Below are 19,285 nucleotides of genomic sequence, written 5' to 3' on the forward strand. Positions count from 1 at the left end.
GGTGCATTCTAGTGACTGCATATTTATAAACCTGAATGAAAGTAAAGCTACGATTTCCGCAGCCGGATAACCTAAACATATCTTGGACATACCCTCTGACAATGTTACCCATGACAGTTTTCACAATGAGAAAACTAGCACAAACTCTGATCACTGCAGACACACAGAACTCAAAGGAAAATGATATACATTTTGAATCTACAGTATTATGCCTTGCAACATATTATAAAATCAACAGCATGTCCTCTGTATTTGTCCTGTGGTTTTTCTTCTCTCTGTATCCCAGTGTAACATGACTCCAGAGTCCCCCTTGACCCTGAAGAACCAAATGCAGCCTCTCTATATTTAACAGTGCCATGGTAAGGTATGTAAACCAGGACTGTAGTGCGTTCAGGACTGACTGACCGACCATTTTACTGACTGGAATAGTTTTCACAAAAGCTTATTGCTTCAGCCTCAAAGGATATAATAGAAACAAGAGGAAAGACTTCAGTTTTGATACCACCGGTAAGACAGCATTCTTTCAGATTAGTAGGGTGGGGTTAGTTCAGACACACAACGTTTCTAGGGAACGCTACATGAAACGAATCATGTGACCAAATATTTACAGTGCCTTTTATTCAGAGCCCTTCACCTTCTCCACATTTTGTTGTGTTACAAACTGCAATTGATAATATGCTTTTTTTGACATTGCTCTTCACACAGTTTATGCAAATGTATTGTACACAAGTATTGTGTGTCATTTGATCCTCCACGAGTCTCCAAAGATGTCTTGGGGTTTTTGATGTCTTTGATGCCTCCAAAGATGTCTTGGAGTTATTGATGTCTTTGACGCCTCCAAAGATGTCTTGGAGTCCACCACTGGCATATTAAACTGATTGGAAATTTAGAAAGGCAAACATGTCTATAGTGCATGCCAGAGCCAAACCAAGCCATGAGGTCCAAGGTACTCTACCTACTCTCCAGAAGTCTCTGTAGACCTCATAGACTGAAGTGTGGAGGGATAGATCTGGGAATGGTTGTCAAAAAGGAGTATTTCCAGAAGCACAGTGGGCTGCATTATTGTGAAATGGAAGAAGGTTGGAACCAAACAGAGCTTCTCGGTTTTTCTGCAGAGATGTGAAAACCTGTCAGAAGGACAACCATTTCTTCAGCATTCATACAATCAGGCCTTTATGGCGGAGTGGCTAACTGGAAGCCACTTTGACTAAAAGACATAAAACCCCATTTCCAAAAAAGTTGGGATGCTGCGTAAAATGCAAAAAACAGAATGCATTGATGTGCAAATACTTTAATCCCTATATGTAATTTAAAACAGCACACAGACAACATATCAAATGTTGAAATTGTATTGTTTTTGGAAAAAAACATGTCCATTTTGTATTTAAAGCCAGGGACACATTTCTAAAATGCTGGGACAGGGGCATGTTTACCACTGTGTTGATTAACCTCTTCTTTTACCAATACTCTGTACGTATTTGGGAACTGAGGAGACCAATTGCTATAGTTTTGAAAATGAAATGTTTTCCCATTCTTGCTTGATATAGGATTAGTCTCCTTTGTAGTATTTTTCGGTTCATAATGTAGGTGACAGGTCTGGATTGCAGGCTGGCCAATTTAGCACTTGGACTCTTTTACCCATGGAGCCATGCTGTTGAAATACGTGCAGAATGTGGCTTGGCATTGTGACCGGTGTTTGATCCTCACCACGGACAAAACAAACTATGCATTAGGATTTGTTTAGGATAGACAAACACTTCAGTGGCTATAAGCTTCTGTAGCTATGTTATAGTAAGACTATTTCTGGTTGATTTTTGAAGTACGCATCCGTGCATGCTTAATAGGCTAACATGGGGCCATATACCCCCTTGGGTAAGACCCCCCCCCCCTTGTAACTCTTACAAAAAACACACTTTTTTCAACACCTCCTCTGTCTGACACTAGTCCGAATCAACTACAAATTTCCTCTGTATCATCATACCTTCGATGCAAACTATAAAAGCTTTTTCTTCTGCATCTCATTTTAAGGACTGCTGGGATTTAAAACATTGCCTTATTTAAACGATAATACGTTTACTTTAACTGTATGAAATGGCGTGTAAGGAAAATGTAAGTGGTGTAAAAAAAAACAGGGCCAATTCTTAAAAACCCTTAGGCATTATCTTCTATTGGGATGAGACTCCCTGGGGGCAACTAACACCATGGGGAGGCATATTACCCCAGTAGCTGAAAAAAATGCCCTGTTCCTAAAAAATAAATGTTATTAAATACATATTAATCTGTCAACTGTAGCCATTTATTTTACTTTATAATCCTTTACTTTATAAATACTCACCCCCAATAGCACAAAACACATCCACAAATACAATTACAGAGCCCCAATAAAAATACTCCACCCAATAGACTTCATGTTGTATTCGTATTTTGGGGGATTGTGTTTATGTTTGGGGAAGGTATATGGTATTGGGAGTGTGTCATTGTATTAGTGGTTGTGTTTTGCACTATTGGGCGGAGTATTTTTATTCGGGGTGTGTAATTGTATTTGCGATCATGGTTTGCACTTTTTGGGGGAGTATTTTTATTGGGGGTGTGTCATTGTATTACTGGTTGTGTTTTGCGCTATTGTGGGGAGTATTTTTATTGGGGGTGTGAACTTTTATTATTGGTTGTTTTTTGTATTTCCGGGCCACTGTAGTCTTGCCCCATGTTACCCTATAGGTCACAACCCTGTGTGCAGTAAAAGAGGTGAGGTTTCCACGATTCCCTCGTCTTTTCAGTTGACAAAAGTCTGTTATCGTCACCTATATTGATAGTTGTTGTATCAATGTCATTCACGAATGAAAGAAAAACTAACATGTTTGTGCCATGAAATGAAACAGCTTTGGCAATATAAAGTTCATTTTCAGTCTTGCGAGCAATTGCTCAATTATTTTGAATATTCCAAGTAGTAAGTCAGTAGATACTATAAACCTATTACTGGGTAATAAGCTGTTAAAATGGCCAGTGGCAAAAGAAAGTTCAAAGATGTTATTTGTGGTGGGAGTAAATTTAATAAGAAACGTTAGTCAGTTTAACACAATGCTTAATTGTGTCTTGCGAAATATTCAAACTTAGCATGATGTTAACACGACAAAAATGATTTTCTGACAAGGTAGTTTGTCCCAATTGGTCCCAATACTGGCATACTAGCTCACTATATACAAAACATTACTTCACCATCATCCGCAATGTACGCACTTGTAGTACATGATTTGAGATTCAGCCATTGCTTTCAATTTACATAGTAGTTCACATAGCGTAGAGGTTGGCTATTAAGCTGTCATTGTTTTCTAAAGAAATGAACCTGCCATGTTTTGGTTTAACAATGGACTAACACTCAGCGCACGTGTTGCATGGTGGTTAAACACAGCCATTCACATAGGAGACCCCAGTTCAAATCCATTGAGGACAACACCATTCATCCCTTCTGTTTGCGGGCCGGCCGAACTAGGCTTGCCTGGTTCCTTTTCTTGTTTAATATGGGCATTGCATGTAAATTGATGGCAAAATCTTTACCATGTATTAAGTCCATAACGTAACAATATGTGGAGAAAGTGAAGGGGTCTGATATTTTCAGAAGAAACTTTAAACATTTGTTCTCATGATATAAAATACCTTCTGTAAAATGTAAGCCCAACATTTAGAAATGTATGCCCTCCATGTAAATATACAGTATCTGTTCAAAATAATACTATATTTTACTTTGATGGAGTGAATAGCTCAACTTACCAGCTCACCCCAAAGTTAGCTGGTAAACTCCCTGGGGCCAGTTGTAATTAACTGTGGATTAGAGGGATTTATTAAAGCTATTCCATGTAGTTAAGGAACTTTAAGGACTCCAAAGTATACAGACACAGTCAGATTGCTGTATGGTTTGTTAGTGCCTGATTTTCACATTTACCAATATCTAGCTGCACTAGTCATGAAAACATTTAATTGACAGTCACTGTATACCTTTGGATTATTTATCTTCCTCAAGTGTACAATGGTATTTCTCTCACTAAAAGGAATTCATTGGTCAGATGGATGCGGTGGGAACTCACTATAGCCATCCTTACAGCGATCCAACGATTAATTGTATGACGAGTTTCAATACTTTTAAGTGAAAAACTGTGGATTTATAAGAATCTTTTCATTTGTTGTTATTGTTGACCACTACTTATAGGCTACAAGTTGACAGAAAATAAATACAGTAGATTGTGTTATGATATTGTTTACCCATATTTCAGGATATACACCTACGTGCATAATATGATACACTGATGATGCATTGTGGATATGGTAAGTTCTGAATTGTGTTTTGCATTAAAAAAAATATTAAAATGGAATTAAGAGTTAAAATATAGTTGATGTTTTTGCATAGTTTTTAGTATTTGCCTAAATTCTTTGCGTCTTAGTATCTCTGTCCCCACTCCCCTTCCCCCTGTATCATTTCTTCCCCTAAAGCTCGTCCCCCGCGCCATGTTGGTCACCGCCACTGCGACAGCTGTTTCAGCCGGCGCTGCAAAGCCCCCGTGGAGATCTCCGTGTCCTGTGCGCTCATCCCCTGCAGTCTGATGTGTGGAGCCCTGTTCCACATGTGCAAACAGGAGGAGCACGCACTGCTCTGCCCCAATGAGAAGGTGCCGTGCCTCAATGCCGACTTCGGCTGCCCGCTAAACATGCCTCGTTCCTGGCAGGCCGCTCACCTGCAGGACTGTCCGGCGAGTGTGGTGTGCTGCTCCATGGAGTGGAACCGCTGGCCGGCTGAGGATGCACAGTCCCACATGCACGCGGCCCTGCAGGAGAACCTTGTGAAGGAGCTAGCAGGAGGACAAGTTGAGGCTCTGGACCTGTCCATGGCTCTGAGAGACCAGGACCACCTGTTCCATTCCCTGAAGATGAAGAAACTCTTCCCAGAGCTTGTTGAGAGGGTGGAGGAGGAGGAGTGGGAGGAGCAGAGGAGGAGGGACAAGTGGAGGATGAAGAAGGAGGAGAAGAAGAAGAGAGAGGCCCTGGAGGCTCAAAGAGCTAACAGGGTTGACTGCGGGTTTCCTGTAGATCAAGGATGGTACGCACCGCTCCCTACGAAAATTCAGGAGGCGGTGAGGGAGAGGGGAGAGGAAGAGAAGCAGGAGAGGGAGCCGACCCAGGAGGAGAGGGAGGCGCTAGCCAGGGGGAGGTTGATACCGTCAGACAGCCAGACAGGCTCCCGTTACTGGGAGTGTATGTTCAACATGGAGAAGGGAGGCTGCATGATAACTGAGGCTAGCGAGGGGACGGGGTCAAAAATCAAAGGTCGAGAGAAGGAGTCACATCAGTCTCAGTCCAAGACCACCGCCGGGACACAAATACCCACCAATGCACGCACACACTCGGACAACACCCGGCACACACACTCAGATGAACGCCCTGATCCCCAGTGCGTGGCCTGCCTGGCGGGACCTGAGAAGAAGCAAGCATATTACTATGGACAGTTGGAGCCCATGAAGATTGTCACAGTGAGGACCTTCAAGATTCCATGCAGCTTCACAGCCAAGCACAAACGCATCAGGAACCCGTCCCACTGGAAGAGGGTGCACGTGGCTGTGGACACCAGCGACCTAGGGGTGGAGCTAAAGGACATGCCTATCTGGGAGGAGGTGCAGGTGGGAGTTAAAAGAGATTGTTAGATATCTTCAACCAGAGCAGTCATTCATGACTGCAGCACAATAGCTACCTGTAATGGTACGATATGTAATGGTGTGCTTTTGTAGCTTATTCATCCCGCCGTAAAGAAAGAATGATAGGATTTGCTCAGCAAGCAGTGCACATCTCTCCCAAACCCTTGTAGTTTAGGGTATATACAAGGGATTATTAGGAACACCTGTTCAATTTCTCATTAATGCAATTATCTAATCAACCAATCACATGGCAGTTGCTTCAATGCATTTAGGGGTGTGGTCCTGGTCAAGACAATCTCCTGAACTCCAAACTGAATGTCAGAATGGGAAAGAAAGGTGATTTAAGCAATTTTGAGCGTGGCATGGTTGTTGGTGCCAGACGGGCCGGTCTGAGTATTTCACAATCTGCTCAGTTACTGGGATTTTCACGCACAACCATTTCTAGGGTTTACAAAGAATGGTGTGAAAAGGGAAAAACATCCAGTATGCTGCAGTCCTGTGGGCGAAAATGCCTTGTTGATGCTAGAGGTCAGAGGAGAATGGGCCGACTGATTCAAGCTGATAGAAGAGCAACTTTGACTGAAATAACCACTCGTTACAACTGAGGTATGCAGCAAAGCATTTGTGAAGCCACAACACACACAACCTTGAGGCGGATGGGCTATAACAGCAGAAGACCCCACCGGGTACCACTCATCTCCAAACAGGAAAAAGAGGCTACAATTTGCACGAGCTCACCAAAATTGGACAGTTGAAGACTGGAAGAATGTTGCCTGGTCTGATGAATCTCAACTTCTGTTGAGACATTCAGATGGTAGAGTCAGAATTTGGCGTAAACAGAATGAGAACATGGATTCATCATGCCTGTTACCACTGTGCAGGCTGGTGGTGATGGTGTAATGGTGTGGGGGATGTTTTCTTGGCACACTTTAGGCCCCTTAGTGCCAATTGGGCATCGTTTAAATGCCATGGCCTACCTGAGCATTGTTTCTGACCATGTCCATCCCTTTATGACCACCATGTACCCATCCTCTGATGGCTACTTCCAGCAGGATAATGCACCATGTCACAAAGCTCAAATAATTTCAAATTGGTTTCTTGAACATGACAATGAGTTCACTGTACTGAAATGGCCCCCACAGTCACCAGATCTCAACCCAATAGAGCATCTTTGGGATGTGGTGGAACGGGAGCTTCCCACAAATCTCCATCAACAGCAAGATGCTATCCTATCAATATGGGCCAACATTTCTAAAGAATGTTTTCAGCACCTTGTTAAATCAATGCCATGTAGAATTAAGGCAGTTCTGAAGGTGAAAGGGGGTCAAACACAGTATTAGTATGGTGTTCTTAATAATCCTTTAGGTGAGTGTATGTAGGGTGCTCAAGGGCACAAAGACACGTTTCACCTAGTTTGAACAGGGATTCATACTAGCGACCTTTCAATGACTTGCCATACACTCTAAAAGCTAGGCTATCTGCTAACCTTGACAACCTTCCTCCATGTACCGTCCAGGCCAGTCTTTTGTGCTCTCTGGAGAAGGAGCTCAGGGGTCATCTGATCGCTGAGTCAAAGTCCACTGACGCCCTCCTTCACGACACGGGAACACAGACTTACGCCTTCCAGTCAACTCCATTTGGCCGCAACGCCTCATTGGCCAGTGTGACGGCGGGCCGCCCTCTTCAGCTCCACCTCCAGGTGCAGGCAGAGGGTGTGACGAGCAGACACAACAAGACTAGCTCTGCCTTCACCTTCCTCTGCGGACACGCCTTCCAACGCAGAGAATTCCCCAAACACTTCAGGTACTCAAACCGCTTTTGTAGAATCTAGGCTACAGTCCAAAAACATTGTTTTAAGCCCTCACCCGTCCACTTACGGGATCCCTTTCAAAAACGGATCACAGGACGACTGAACAACTTTATTCACTTGCAGGGTCGATATCCCCCACAATTCAATGCAACCCATAGTCATCTAAAGCTGCACCAATGCATTATTCATAACATGAGAGAAAAAGATAGGATCCTTGCAGAAAAGTATTTTTTTTTGGGGGGGGGGGGATACCAGAGTATAGGCTTGCAAGCAAGCAATGGGTAACTGTAGCTAACAACCATTAGTCACTTGACAAGGGATGTCTTAATATGCTGACCTTCCAAAACTTCCTTTCCAATCATCCAAGTGGTAAAAGAACCTGTTGCATTCCATATGTTAGCCATATAACATATAGTATGGCTTTGAGGGCGCTTCTTATCCTCTCAAGGGGATGGTTTCTCCATGAAGTTGTGGGAATCGCAGTAAGTGTTGCCTGTTGGCAAATCAAACTTACTGTAAAGATGGTTGCTAGCTGGTATATACATTGAAGGGCCTGTCTACACAGATCACCAGAACCCCCATGCCAAATGGTCTGAGGCTGGCAGACTGTGACCTACAGAGAGATACTTCCAGAGAAACTTCCAGTGGAACATACATTCATATACATGTAATTCCACACGTGGATCCACTGGGGTTGACTTCTGAGCTTAACTGCTGTTCGGGTTACCAGGAGGACATGCGTAGGAGGTCCATACCATGGCTCTCCTTGTAGGACCATAGGTTTAAGACTGCATACCAGAATGTAATCACCTGGCTGAGAAGTATGTATAGGCTTTTCTTATAATAGCGCATTTAATTAATCATACCTCAGTGAATACCTTACTGATTTTCACACGGGTTTTTTTGCTGCAAAGGTCATACATGTAGCTATGATACAGGACACATGGTTCGGCGTATTTTAATATTCATAGTTTTATATTCATCAAAACTGTGAACATAATCCCCAAAAAGGGAGAAAAACAGGAACATTTCCAGTTTGACTATCATTCTGATTGAAACACCTAATGTGTAAATAGTGGCAGTAAAGTCAGAAATGTATATTTCTCTCTCTCTCATTTCACAGCCCCCATCCCAACATACACTCATGGGTCCCAGTCTAAAATAGCAGGATGAAATGAAAAGTGACAGTTTTTATTTAAACTGCACATTTACTTTGTTGAAACTCCCTTGAAAAGTCTGCAAACTTAATTAATGTAGCAATTTTCAAAACACAGTTACAAGTGCTTTTCAGAACCCAGAGGGAAAGAGATCAGGGCTAAGACAATAACAAGGACATAATGCAAAGATAAATTTCATTATACACAAGCTCACAAACCCAGTGTAAGGCAAAGGAGACCAACATTTGGATTCCTGGAGACACACCATGAGGCTAGAGTTCATGAAACACAAACAAACAGAGGTATTTACAGACCCACCAACACTTACAGCAGTATTCACATAAAATGTGACAGACCACTGTTTTCAGGCAGTTTTACGCCATTGCTTTCAGTTTCAGTGTTAATCTTGTCAGAATAATGACAGATATGACATAAAGATACTATGTGTGATGAGTAAGGTTAAAGTACAGATATAAAGCTTAGAATTAGTTTTGGGATGCTGGAATTTAGGATTAAAGTCTTGAATTGTCGTGGAACCACACACATGCACACGCTCTAAAACCCCTGAAAGAGGACAGTTCTTCCTCGTGCTCCCTTTCTGCAGTTCAAGAGAGGTGAGTTTGGTAATGTGGTGCCGCCTTATTTTGAGAAACACAGACACAACCAATGACAACAAGTCAGAATGATGGTTGTCGATGCCAAACTGAGTCTCCTCAATGTGTTCCCCAAGCAGAAAAACATCCTCCGTTCCAATCTCCTCCTGGACGATGTCTGTGACTGTTGACACCTTAGGAGCTGGCATTTGTGAAGCTTGGCGGATCACCCTCTCTGCAGCACTCAGCACCTTATTAAAATAATAATTTAAAAAAACAGGCAAGGCACCGGGGGTGGATGAGATCCGCCCTGAGTACCTCAAGTCTCTGGATGTTGTGGGGCTGTCTTGGCTGACACGCCTGTGCAACATCGCGTGGCGGTCGGGGATAGTGCCTCTGGGATGGCAGACCGGAGTGGTGGTCCCTCTTTTTAAGAAGGGGAACCGGAGGTTGTGTTCCAACTATAGGGGGATCACACTTCTCAGCTTCCCCGGGAAAGTCTATGCCAGGGTTCTGGAGAGGAGAATACGGCCGATAGTAGAACCCCGGATTCAGGAGGAAAAGTGTGGTTTTCGTCCAGGCCGTGGAACACTGGACCAGCTCTATACCCTCTACAGGGTGTTGGAGGGTTCATGGGAGTTTGCCCAACCAATCCACATGTGTTTTGTGGATTTGGAGAAGGCATTCGACTGTGTCCCTCGCGGCACAGATGATTCTCATCCCCACCGCTTCACACTCGGCTGCAAACCGTCCCAGTGCATGCTGAAGGTCCTGGTTAGAAGGGGCCAACACGACAACATCATCTGCAAAGAGCAGAGACGAAATTGTGTGGTCCCCAAACCTGACACCCTCCGGCCCCTGGCTGCGCCTAGAACTCTCACCTATGTTCATGAGCTTTGGGTCATGACCGAAAGGACAAGATCCCGGATACAGGCAGCCGAAATGAGCTTTCTCCGCAGGGTGGCCGGGCGATCCCTTAGAGATTGGGTGAGAAGCTCGGTCACCCGGGAGGAGCTCAGAGTAGAGCCGCTGCTCCTCCACATCGAGAGGGGTCAGCTGAGGTGGCTTGGGCATCTGTTTCAGATGCCTCCGGAACGCCTTCCTGGGAAGGTGTTCCGGTCCCGTCCCACCGGAAGGAGACCCCGGGGAAAACCTAGGACACGCAGGAGGGACTATGTCTCCCGGCTGGCCTGGGAACGCCTCGGTGTCCCCCCGGAAGAGCTAGAGGAAGTGTCTGGGGAGAGGGAAGTCTGGGCATCCCTGCTTAGACTGCTGCCCCCGCGACCCGGCCCCGGATAAGCGGAAGATGATGGATGGAATTTTAAAAAAATACATTATATTTATATAGTGCTTTACACAGGTGAGACACCACATCGAACCATCAGGCGGCGGAAGATGGCCTGGAAGTGCCGATGGATTGTTATTCCAGCCTCCTTATATGGAAAACAGGCACACAATACATACATTACTCACAAGACATAAAGATATTCATTAGGTATATTTTCAAAATTGTAATTAAAAGAACACCAACCCTACCTGACGCTCTTGATTGAATTAAATAGGAGCTCCAAGTGATCTTGGCTGAACCTGTAGGTGAGCACATACAGCTGAACTAAATAGTAAGCTTGTTTGAAAACCATTATACTATCAGATGTTCTGTTGCCTTTATTTTAAGTGGGGTGGGTATGAGACATGAGAGGTAACTTACTTTTGTTAGGGTGAATTACACGTGATAATACAGTGTTGGGCTAGTTACTTGGAAATTGCAGTGAGCTAAGCTATTAGTTACTCTGTCATGAATAAAGCTTCACTACACAAAAGCTACCACCCAGTCAAATGTAGCAAGCTAAGTAACACAAACACAGCAGTAGGCTAGTTCATTACATAGGAAGCTACTTTAAGTTGTGCTAATTTCACATGACAAGAAAAGTAGCTTGTGTGGCCAAGCTACTTGGTAAATAAAGGAGTTACTACTACTGAAAAGTTACTTGATTCTGGAAATAGTGAAGCTACCACCAAAATACTAAGTTACTAGCTAAGCTAGTACTGCCCAACAATGATAATACCGTCTTTTATTTATATAAATATATAATTAGCTGGCCAATGTTATACCAGTAATATTTGCTTTATTTCTACAATAGCATTCTTGAGTCAGTTGTAATCTAAGTCAGTGTTATAGAACACAGGTGTCAAACCGGTTCCACGGAGGGCCGAGTGTCTGCAGGTTTTCGCTCTCACCTTGTACCTGATTGATTAATTAGTTCACTAATTGGTTAATTTCTACCCCCACCTGGTTGTTCAGGTCTGACCTGAGAACCAATTTGAAGGAAAACCCAAAGACCTGCAGACACTCGGCCCTCCATGGAACCGGTTTGACACCCCTGTTATAGAATATGACTTATCAAGTCTCAGTTTGCTGGGTGAACACCGGCTGGTGCAGTAAACATAGCCTAGCTAGCTGGATACGATTTCAGTACAGTAATATCAAAGATCCTTGCTCCTTCTCAACTCTCTGGTAATATTCTAGTCACAAAATACAACCAATAATACGGTAATGTTAAATCTTACTTGTGGAAAGTAATCCCCCGAGCCCTGCTTTCGATGGTCCGCCGATATGAGCAGGAGTATGCTCCACAGTGCTCTGGCATCGTTGCTTCTGCTGCTACGCAAATAGGAGTATGACCGGTCAAAGATGGCGGCCGTATTTCTCGCGCCCCAGCAGCCAATGCGGCGTCTACTCTTTATTATGTCTATGGTGCGGTACACCCAGATACACAAGTTGCCAGTCAGAAGACCCGCCCTCCGCGCGCGCGAACGGTGTGTGTACGTGTGAGAGAAATGTAACCAATATCCCACCTGGTAGAAAGTGAAGTCACTTATTTATTTAGCACATTTAAAAACAACAGGAGTTGACCCAAAGTACTTAACAGTTGAGGCAGATGGATCAACATCCGCTTCAATCAGGGGCGTAGGTTTGATTTAAAATGTGAGGGGGACAAGCACTGGCGAAGTGTGGTGACGCAGGGCCAGGGTGCACACTGTTACATGGACCCCCCTGGGATGAAAAATTGCAAAGTGATATATATATATACGCATGGAAAGCCGATCCTGAAGTCCGACAGTGACAGCCAGATGGAAACACACAATCAAAAATAAAATTACAAAAAACATTTTTATGGAGGTCAAGCACGGGATAGCAACACCAGTGGAGAAAAATATAGGTTATTGCAAATGGCCATGTTTTGGAATGGGATGGCCAACAAGCTCATATAGGTGTGATGGTTGGGTGTCCAAATACTTTTGGCCATATGCTGTATGTACACTGATGGACACAACACCTCATTGATTCTGCTACAACGAACACGCAAAATACAGCCTTCTGACATTTCATTTAATATGAGTTTATATATTGTCTATGATGTGTGCTCTTAGTGAAGAGCTACTACAGACCTCTGAACTTCAATGTGTGTGGCTGATGTGTGATCTGGTTGACTCCAGTGGCATCGTTAGGCCTGGGCGTCCGGGGCTATAGCCCCGGCTCTCAAATTGACCAAAAAGTGTATTAATAAAAAAATTGCCCCTGATCTATTTGTTGAAAATTCCAATTACGCATTATGACAATGTAGACGTGTAGGCCAATAGCGTGTACATCAACATTTTCTGCATGTACATTCAAAACCCTGTACTTTCTGTCCCGGATGGGGTGGGTGGATGGGCTAAGCCCCAAATGTACTGTAATCCAAGCGACGCCTATGGTGGACTCAGCATCCTTCTGGTTCTGCTAATATATATGAACATTCAAGATATGGGCTACACATATCATAACTACTTTTATTGACATTATCCACCTTTAAAGACAACATTGCTATGACAAAGACCTTCTCACAGTCACCATCTGATCCTGCCAAAATGCAGGACATATTACATGAACAACTTGATCTACATTGACACCTGCATAACCTGATGGCAATGTTTGATCTATAAGACCCACATTAGGTTGAAATGTCAATTGCAGCTACTTATGTAGGGAACTACAACTTTTGCCAACTTTTCAAAAGATCAACTACAGTAGTAAGCTAGTAAGTTAGCTATATCTTCTAATGTATCATAGCTAGCTAGCTGTACCACTCACATCGTCATTGCATTAAAAAAACGCTAGTTTGTCTAAATTCAGTCTTTTCTTGGCTGGTGTCATATGGTGCTAGCTGTGAATGAGGTGAACCTAGTGTAGACTGTTTGCTAGCTAGCAAAATAACGTTAGCTAGCAAGCTAATATATATTGCAACTATTATTCATATATAACCAGGGTTGGGTAGGTTAGTTTTTAAATGTAATCCGTTACAGTTACAAGGTACCTGTCCACATTTTTGATTACTCAAACTCAGTAACGTAATCTGATTACTTTGAATTACATTTAGATTACTTTAACATTAAGAGGCATTGGAAAACAAATATCGCCTATAACCAACTGAACATCCTTTGCAGGATCAATTAATGTTAGAGTTTACATAGTTGGCCAAAAATGGAATTCTCATTTTACCTTATGGGTTGTGAAGGCTACAGTAAATTTTGAAATGAAGTAAAAAGCAATGGTTTAGAACCCCAATATGATTGGGCTACATCTCTACATTACACGCTAAAGGTCTGTCAGATATTCAGTCATTCCAATTAATCCAATAAACCTTGATATTCCTGAATCTGACTTTTTATCTTAACATAACCCAAAATCTAATGATGCCTGTTCTGTTATTTGTGTTTTCTTCATGTTTTCTATTGCTTCAAAACATTGCCGATGGATATAAATATCAATTACTCAAAGTGTATTGACATTGTTGTATATAAAAATTAAGATATCCGTAGCGCACAAAATAATTCTGAAGTAGTCTGATGATTTGCTCCACAACCAACATTGTCAAAATGTTGCAGAAGACCCAGGCACGCGAATGCACATTTGCAGTCGTGAAAACCCGCATAGAAATAAGATTTACCCGCGCAAACGTAACAATTATGGCCAAAAGTGATAGATTTTCAAAACGCAAATGAAAGAAATGAACTGTGATTATAAACCTGCACTCATAGCTTAAAGTAAATAATGTAAGAAGACAATAATAACCAATTAACAAAATTTTCAGAGATGCAAAGCAAGCAGAATCACATGGCCTACCTGAATGGACGGAGTTGATGTGGCCGTGTCAAATCCTTTGGCATCCTTTGGCAGTGTGCTTCCCAACACTCCTTTTCTCCTCAATGTCGTGTTAAATTCCATATGTTTTATAAAGTTATTCAGGATCGTCCTGGCTGTGTTGTTTGGTGCATTTGACAAATAAACCTTGAAACTTGAAAAAGATTACACCAGGTAGGCCTATTGCCTATCATTGTTCTGAGAATTATGCGTCAAGTAGATAACTAAATAACATGTTATATGACTCGGCTAATATAATCGAATTAATCCAACCAACCAAAACCGGAGACATTCCGTCACAAAACTGGTTATGTGCGTCCACCTTTGATGGCTCAAAATTCATATTTTGGTTCAAATAACGATGTTTTTAAATAATAAACTGAAACAAACAACGTGTCATAATTATTTCGTGCACCTATTCTTTTTCAATCGAAGTAAACCAAAAGTAATCTTACAAGTATCTGTAATCTGATTACAATATTGATTTTCAGTGACTGTAATCGGATTACAGTCACTGATTTTTTGTAATCCCTTACATGTAACAGATTACTTGTAAATGTAACTTGTAATTCGTTACTCCCCAACTCTGTAACGTTAGCCTAACTACACCTTATGGCTTTTAGAAAAACACTCAGGTAAGATAAATATGTACCTCATTCATATTTTACTGGAGGTAATTAGCTTAAGTTAATGTCAACTAGGTTACCAAACTTCCATGAACCAGAGATTACATTTGCAATGGTAGCCCCTACTCTATTACTTTAACCAGACCTATCCAGCAAGAACCTCAAAGCAAAGGGCCTGCGTGTGCTCCTAAAGCCAGTCTGATGTGGAACATGTCCCACTCATGTAAATTAGAACCTACGCCCCCGGCTTTAATGCAGGTTGGATATATGTACAGACGCTAGAACAAAAGTAGACGGGCCTTTGACTTCCAGGGGCAGGCACGTTTATCTTACAATTAACAAATCAACATAGAATAGTGCACATACATAACAATTCACCAGAATGCAAGAAATTAAGTGTCTGACACTCAAAACCTCATCGAGGAGGACCCCCAAACCCCTCAGCTTTTGTGTCTCTCAGGCTTGGGGCCGCCGGCAAGGTGTCCCTTATTTTTCCACATTGTAGGTGGCAACCCTAGTCTGAGTTAACACTGCTGAAGCGACACTTCTATTGTCCGCCACGTAAAGATGAAATGTTATGTTCTTGTTCGGTAGGCCCATTGCTGGAGAAGTGCACAGAAGGTATACGCTATTTGATGTGGCATTTCATGTCATCAATCCAGAGCAAGCGTGCCGCACAAGCCCTGAAAAGTGAAGCCAAAACGTCTCGATCGCCCCCTGGTGAGTGGTCCCAGTATAGGTCATAAACCCCGCCCTCCCCATGTTATTCAATGGGACGCGAGACCAACTAAACAATTAAATTACCCTTCAAATATATTTTTTCCGAAGCTGGTTTCTGTCATTTACTGTAGTTTGTATCTCGCTAATGTAAATTCAAGAGTTTGTTTTTAAAATAAGTTTGTTTTTAGTTAGTTATTTAATGCTCTAAAAACGGTGGTGTGACGTCGTGATTCACAGCTGTGATTGACAGTTATCTGAGCCGAGGAGCCACTGAATCTTCGGAGGACTGAGGTGATTGGAACTTTACATTTAATCTCTAAATTTCTATAATTGATATAATTTCACATGGACATAATGGGTTGTTCTGCAGTACATTGTGCTAACCGATCTGGCATTTCCAATCGATTTTTTCGGTAAGTTAAATTTATAAGCTATTTAATTAGTAAATAACTGTAATGGGCTAGCTAACGTTAGCTAAAAGACAACAAGCCTCGTTAATAGCCATGTTAATAGCTAGCAGGTGATCGTTAGCTAGAAGTTACCAATTATTTTTGTATTAGGCCTATTCTAAATTAAGGTTAAACATGATGTAAGTTAGGCTATAACATATCGTCTAGGTTTAACAAGCAAAGGTTGTACTGTACTTGGACTTGCGATTGATTACGGTATGCGCATTCTGCGAGGGAGAGAGAGGGCGGGGCACAGGGGTGGCCGTTGATTTCGCGGCTTTACGGCTTTACTTCCTTCTCGCTACTGCGCATAACTACTGCGCAGAACTGGTCCCAAGATCGCTATCTGCGCAGACGCAAGTCCAAGATGTCAGCGCCGTATCAGGACACTGGTGGCTTCATTTTTCACCAATGGAAAAGAGCGAAAGGGCGTCGTCCATTATTTATACAGTCTATGATCCAGAGAAGGAATTCTGGAGCGTGTTTAATTGTTTCTCTGATTCATACACTGCATATTTAGCCAACCACCTGCAACAGTAATTCACAAGTCCCAAAAAGGATAACATTTCCACCTTATTTCGTGGTCTCCCAATGTCTTTGATCAATTTCCCCCTGTCAGGGGATAAAAATCTACAGCCAGCTTGTAATATACAGCTCTGGAAAATATTGAGAACGTTCAGTTTGCAGTGGTCTCTTAATTTTAATCCCTCTGTTCCACACTCAAAACCTTCCTTTCCAACTTTTTGGGGAAGGAAAGAAAAAGGTGCAGTGGTCAATTTATTTTCCAGAGCTGTATATATCCCAGGTAATTGACAGATTCCTAGCGGAAGTGTAGTTTAGCGAGTGATTGTAAGGTCTGTGCCCTGTTCACGTCACTCCTCACGGGGGCCGGCGCACCTCCTAGACTGCAACGTTCCACTCCACATGAACGCATCACTCTTCCCGCCTCACAATCACCAGAATACTGATCATCTGTGTCACTGACCTGTTTCGTTTGTTTTCTCCCAGTATTTAGTTCTTCCACTCCCAGCCTTCTGACTGTGAGGTATTGATTGTTAGTTCGCTGCATCTTTACTAAGCCCTCTTTTGGATTGCTCCAGTTTTGGATTTTGTGTACCGACCTGCTCCTGCCCGATCTACCTTTTGACTCTGATTCCCAGTCTAGTCCCTATCTGTACTTTTGCCTGTTTGTTGGATTACAGTACTTTGACCTTCTGCCTGCCTTTGACCTGGAGACCTGCTTAGCCCTCTTGTACCTCAGTTTGTATCGGTGCCTTCTGTGTATGACCCCAGCCTGTACGTCTGACCACGTTTCTACTTCCCCGTTGTCAATCAGTGCGGCGCACACCGCAAGTGGAGCCACCACACCTGCCTCCGTCTGGTATCGTTACAGTGATGCTCTGTCCACGATTTGCAAGATGCGTGAGAAGTGCAATGGAGTCCTGCACACACTCATTTTCTTTCCTGGAAGCAATGAGAATATCATCCATATACAATACATTGTAAAAGCGCGGACACACATAGAGCCACCTTATGTAAATTCGGGGAAAACGCCCCCCTTAAAGCAAATCAGTATTTTCTGACTCAAAAAAGCAAGGTCAGTTCAGATTTTTATATGAATATATTGACTATAGTCAGACAAATACATTTACAAAAACAATATTGGGCAGAATGTTTCTATTTGAGTACAACTTAATTCAATGCTAAACTATGTAAATGGGGCATTTTCCCCCACTATTGGGGAATGCCCCTGTTTTTTTTGTTTTTTTTACCCCCATTAAGATTTCCAATATTTAGGTGTCAGAATCATTCTATCAATGTAATCTATACCAATGTAAATAAGTCAATCTTGATAGAAGTATTTCATTGACTTAAAAAAAACAATTTAACCATAATATTGCACATTCCAATACCCAAAGGGAAAAGGCTCTGTATAACATTTGTCATTTCAAATAACTTTTGATGACTATAATATATTTCGTTAACCGTGCAAATGTATTAAGGTAAAAACATAAAATCAATAATATTGAGCAATTCATTCAATATCAGTGCCAATTGATAGGCCTATTATATTAGATGTTAATATACACTCAGTAAACAAGATATTAAACAAAACAAGTACTTATATTAGGTTATATCTTGAACTTTTCTTTAATTTCAGCACATTTTGTTATAATTTTGTTATATTTTGCCAATGTATTCTCAGGGGTAAATTCCCCCTGGGGCATTTTGCCCCAAAGGAGAGGGGGCATTTTGCCCCAACACAGAAAACAGGTTTGCTATAAAAAAGTATTATATAATTTTTTCTGAACAAGTAGATTAGGAAGGCCTAAGAGTTAGTGTCCGGCACTATCGGTGAAATAAGTATAATATCTTCATTTAGAGATACAACCTGGGCTACCTCCTATTTTGACTTCCTGTTCTCTCAGACATTTGCTCAATCCACAACTCTGTCAAGCTAACCTAGTCTATTTTACAGCTATTTTTATTCTTCACTTCAGGGCATCACACCGTGGGCAGTACACCTTCACACTTCTATCTAACCTCTCTTAATATCCAAAGTACTCCAGACTCAGCACAGAGGTGATCAGCAAACTCTATTCACTAGCTATTAAGCAGTCAATACATCCTAATAATGACTAAAATTTTAATACAGATGTCTGTTGACCACGGGAATTCTAAGCATATAATGAACTGTGGATAAGTAGGCCCTGGCATTTTGGCCAAGATTGGCCCATCACAATCGGTCGTACACCATCCTTGCTGTTTCTTTAAATATGCATAACTATTGTACTATTCCCCTTAATTTACATGATAAAAAAAAAAATTCTACTGGCCCCAAAGTACATTGGCCCACCGGATACAGGATATGCCAGATTACCAGTTCCAGCCTTTCTAAATCCCATTTCCTGCTTTCCATATCATCCAACATCGATTAAACTCTTTGATACACTCCACTCACTTTGTTGTCATAAAAACAAGACATTACTTCCCGTTCATCTCTTGATTTAACTTGGGTTGTGGGATCAAGGTTCAACATTACCTCTTTCATATCGTTCTTCTGCTT

General features: G+C 42.2%; 1 protein-coding gene across 1 annotated transcript in view; it reads left to right on the plus strand.

The window, feature by feature from the left end:
- The first annotated feature begins 374 nt into the window (after positions 1-374).
- LOC105027536 (F-box only protein 40) overlaps positions 375-19,285 on the plus strand; it is a 29,211-nt gene continuing 10,300 nt past the window's right edge. The window contains exons 1-4 of the mRNA XM_020047904.2: positions 375-507; positions 4,269-4,320; positions 4,486-5,666; positions 7,198-7,484. Coding sequence (XP_019903463.2) covers positions 4,302-4,320; positions 4,486-5,666; positions 7,198-7,484 — 1,487 coding nt within the window. The 5' untranslated portion in view covers positions 375-507; positions 4,269-4,301. The remainder of the gene's footprint in view (positions 508-4,268; positions 4,321-4,485; positions 5,667-7,197; positions 7,485-19,285) is intronic.

The sequence above is a fragment of the Esox lucius genome, chromosome 7, assembly GCF_011004845.1.
Source record: "Esox lucius isolate fEsoLuc1 chromosome 7, fEsoLuc1.pri, whole genome shotgun sequence".
In the NCBI taxonomy this organism is placed as follows: domain Eukaryota; kingdom Metazoa; phylum Chordata; class Actinopteri; order Esociformes; family Esocidae; genus Esox; species Esox lucius.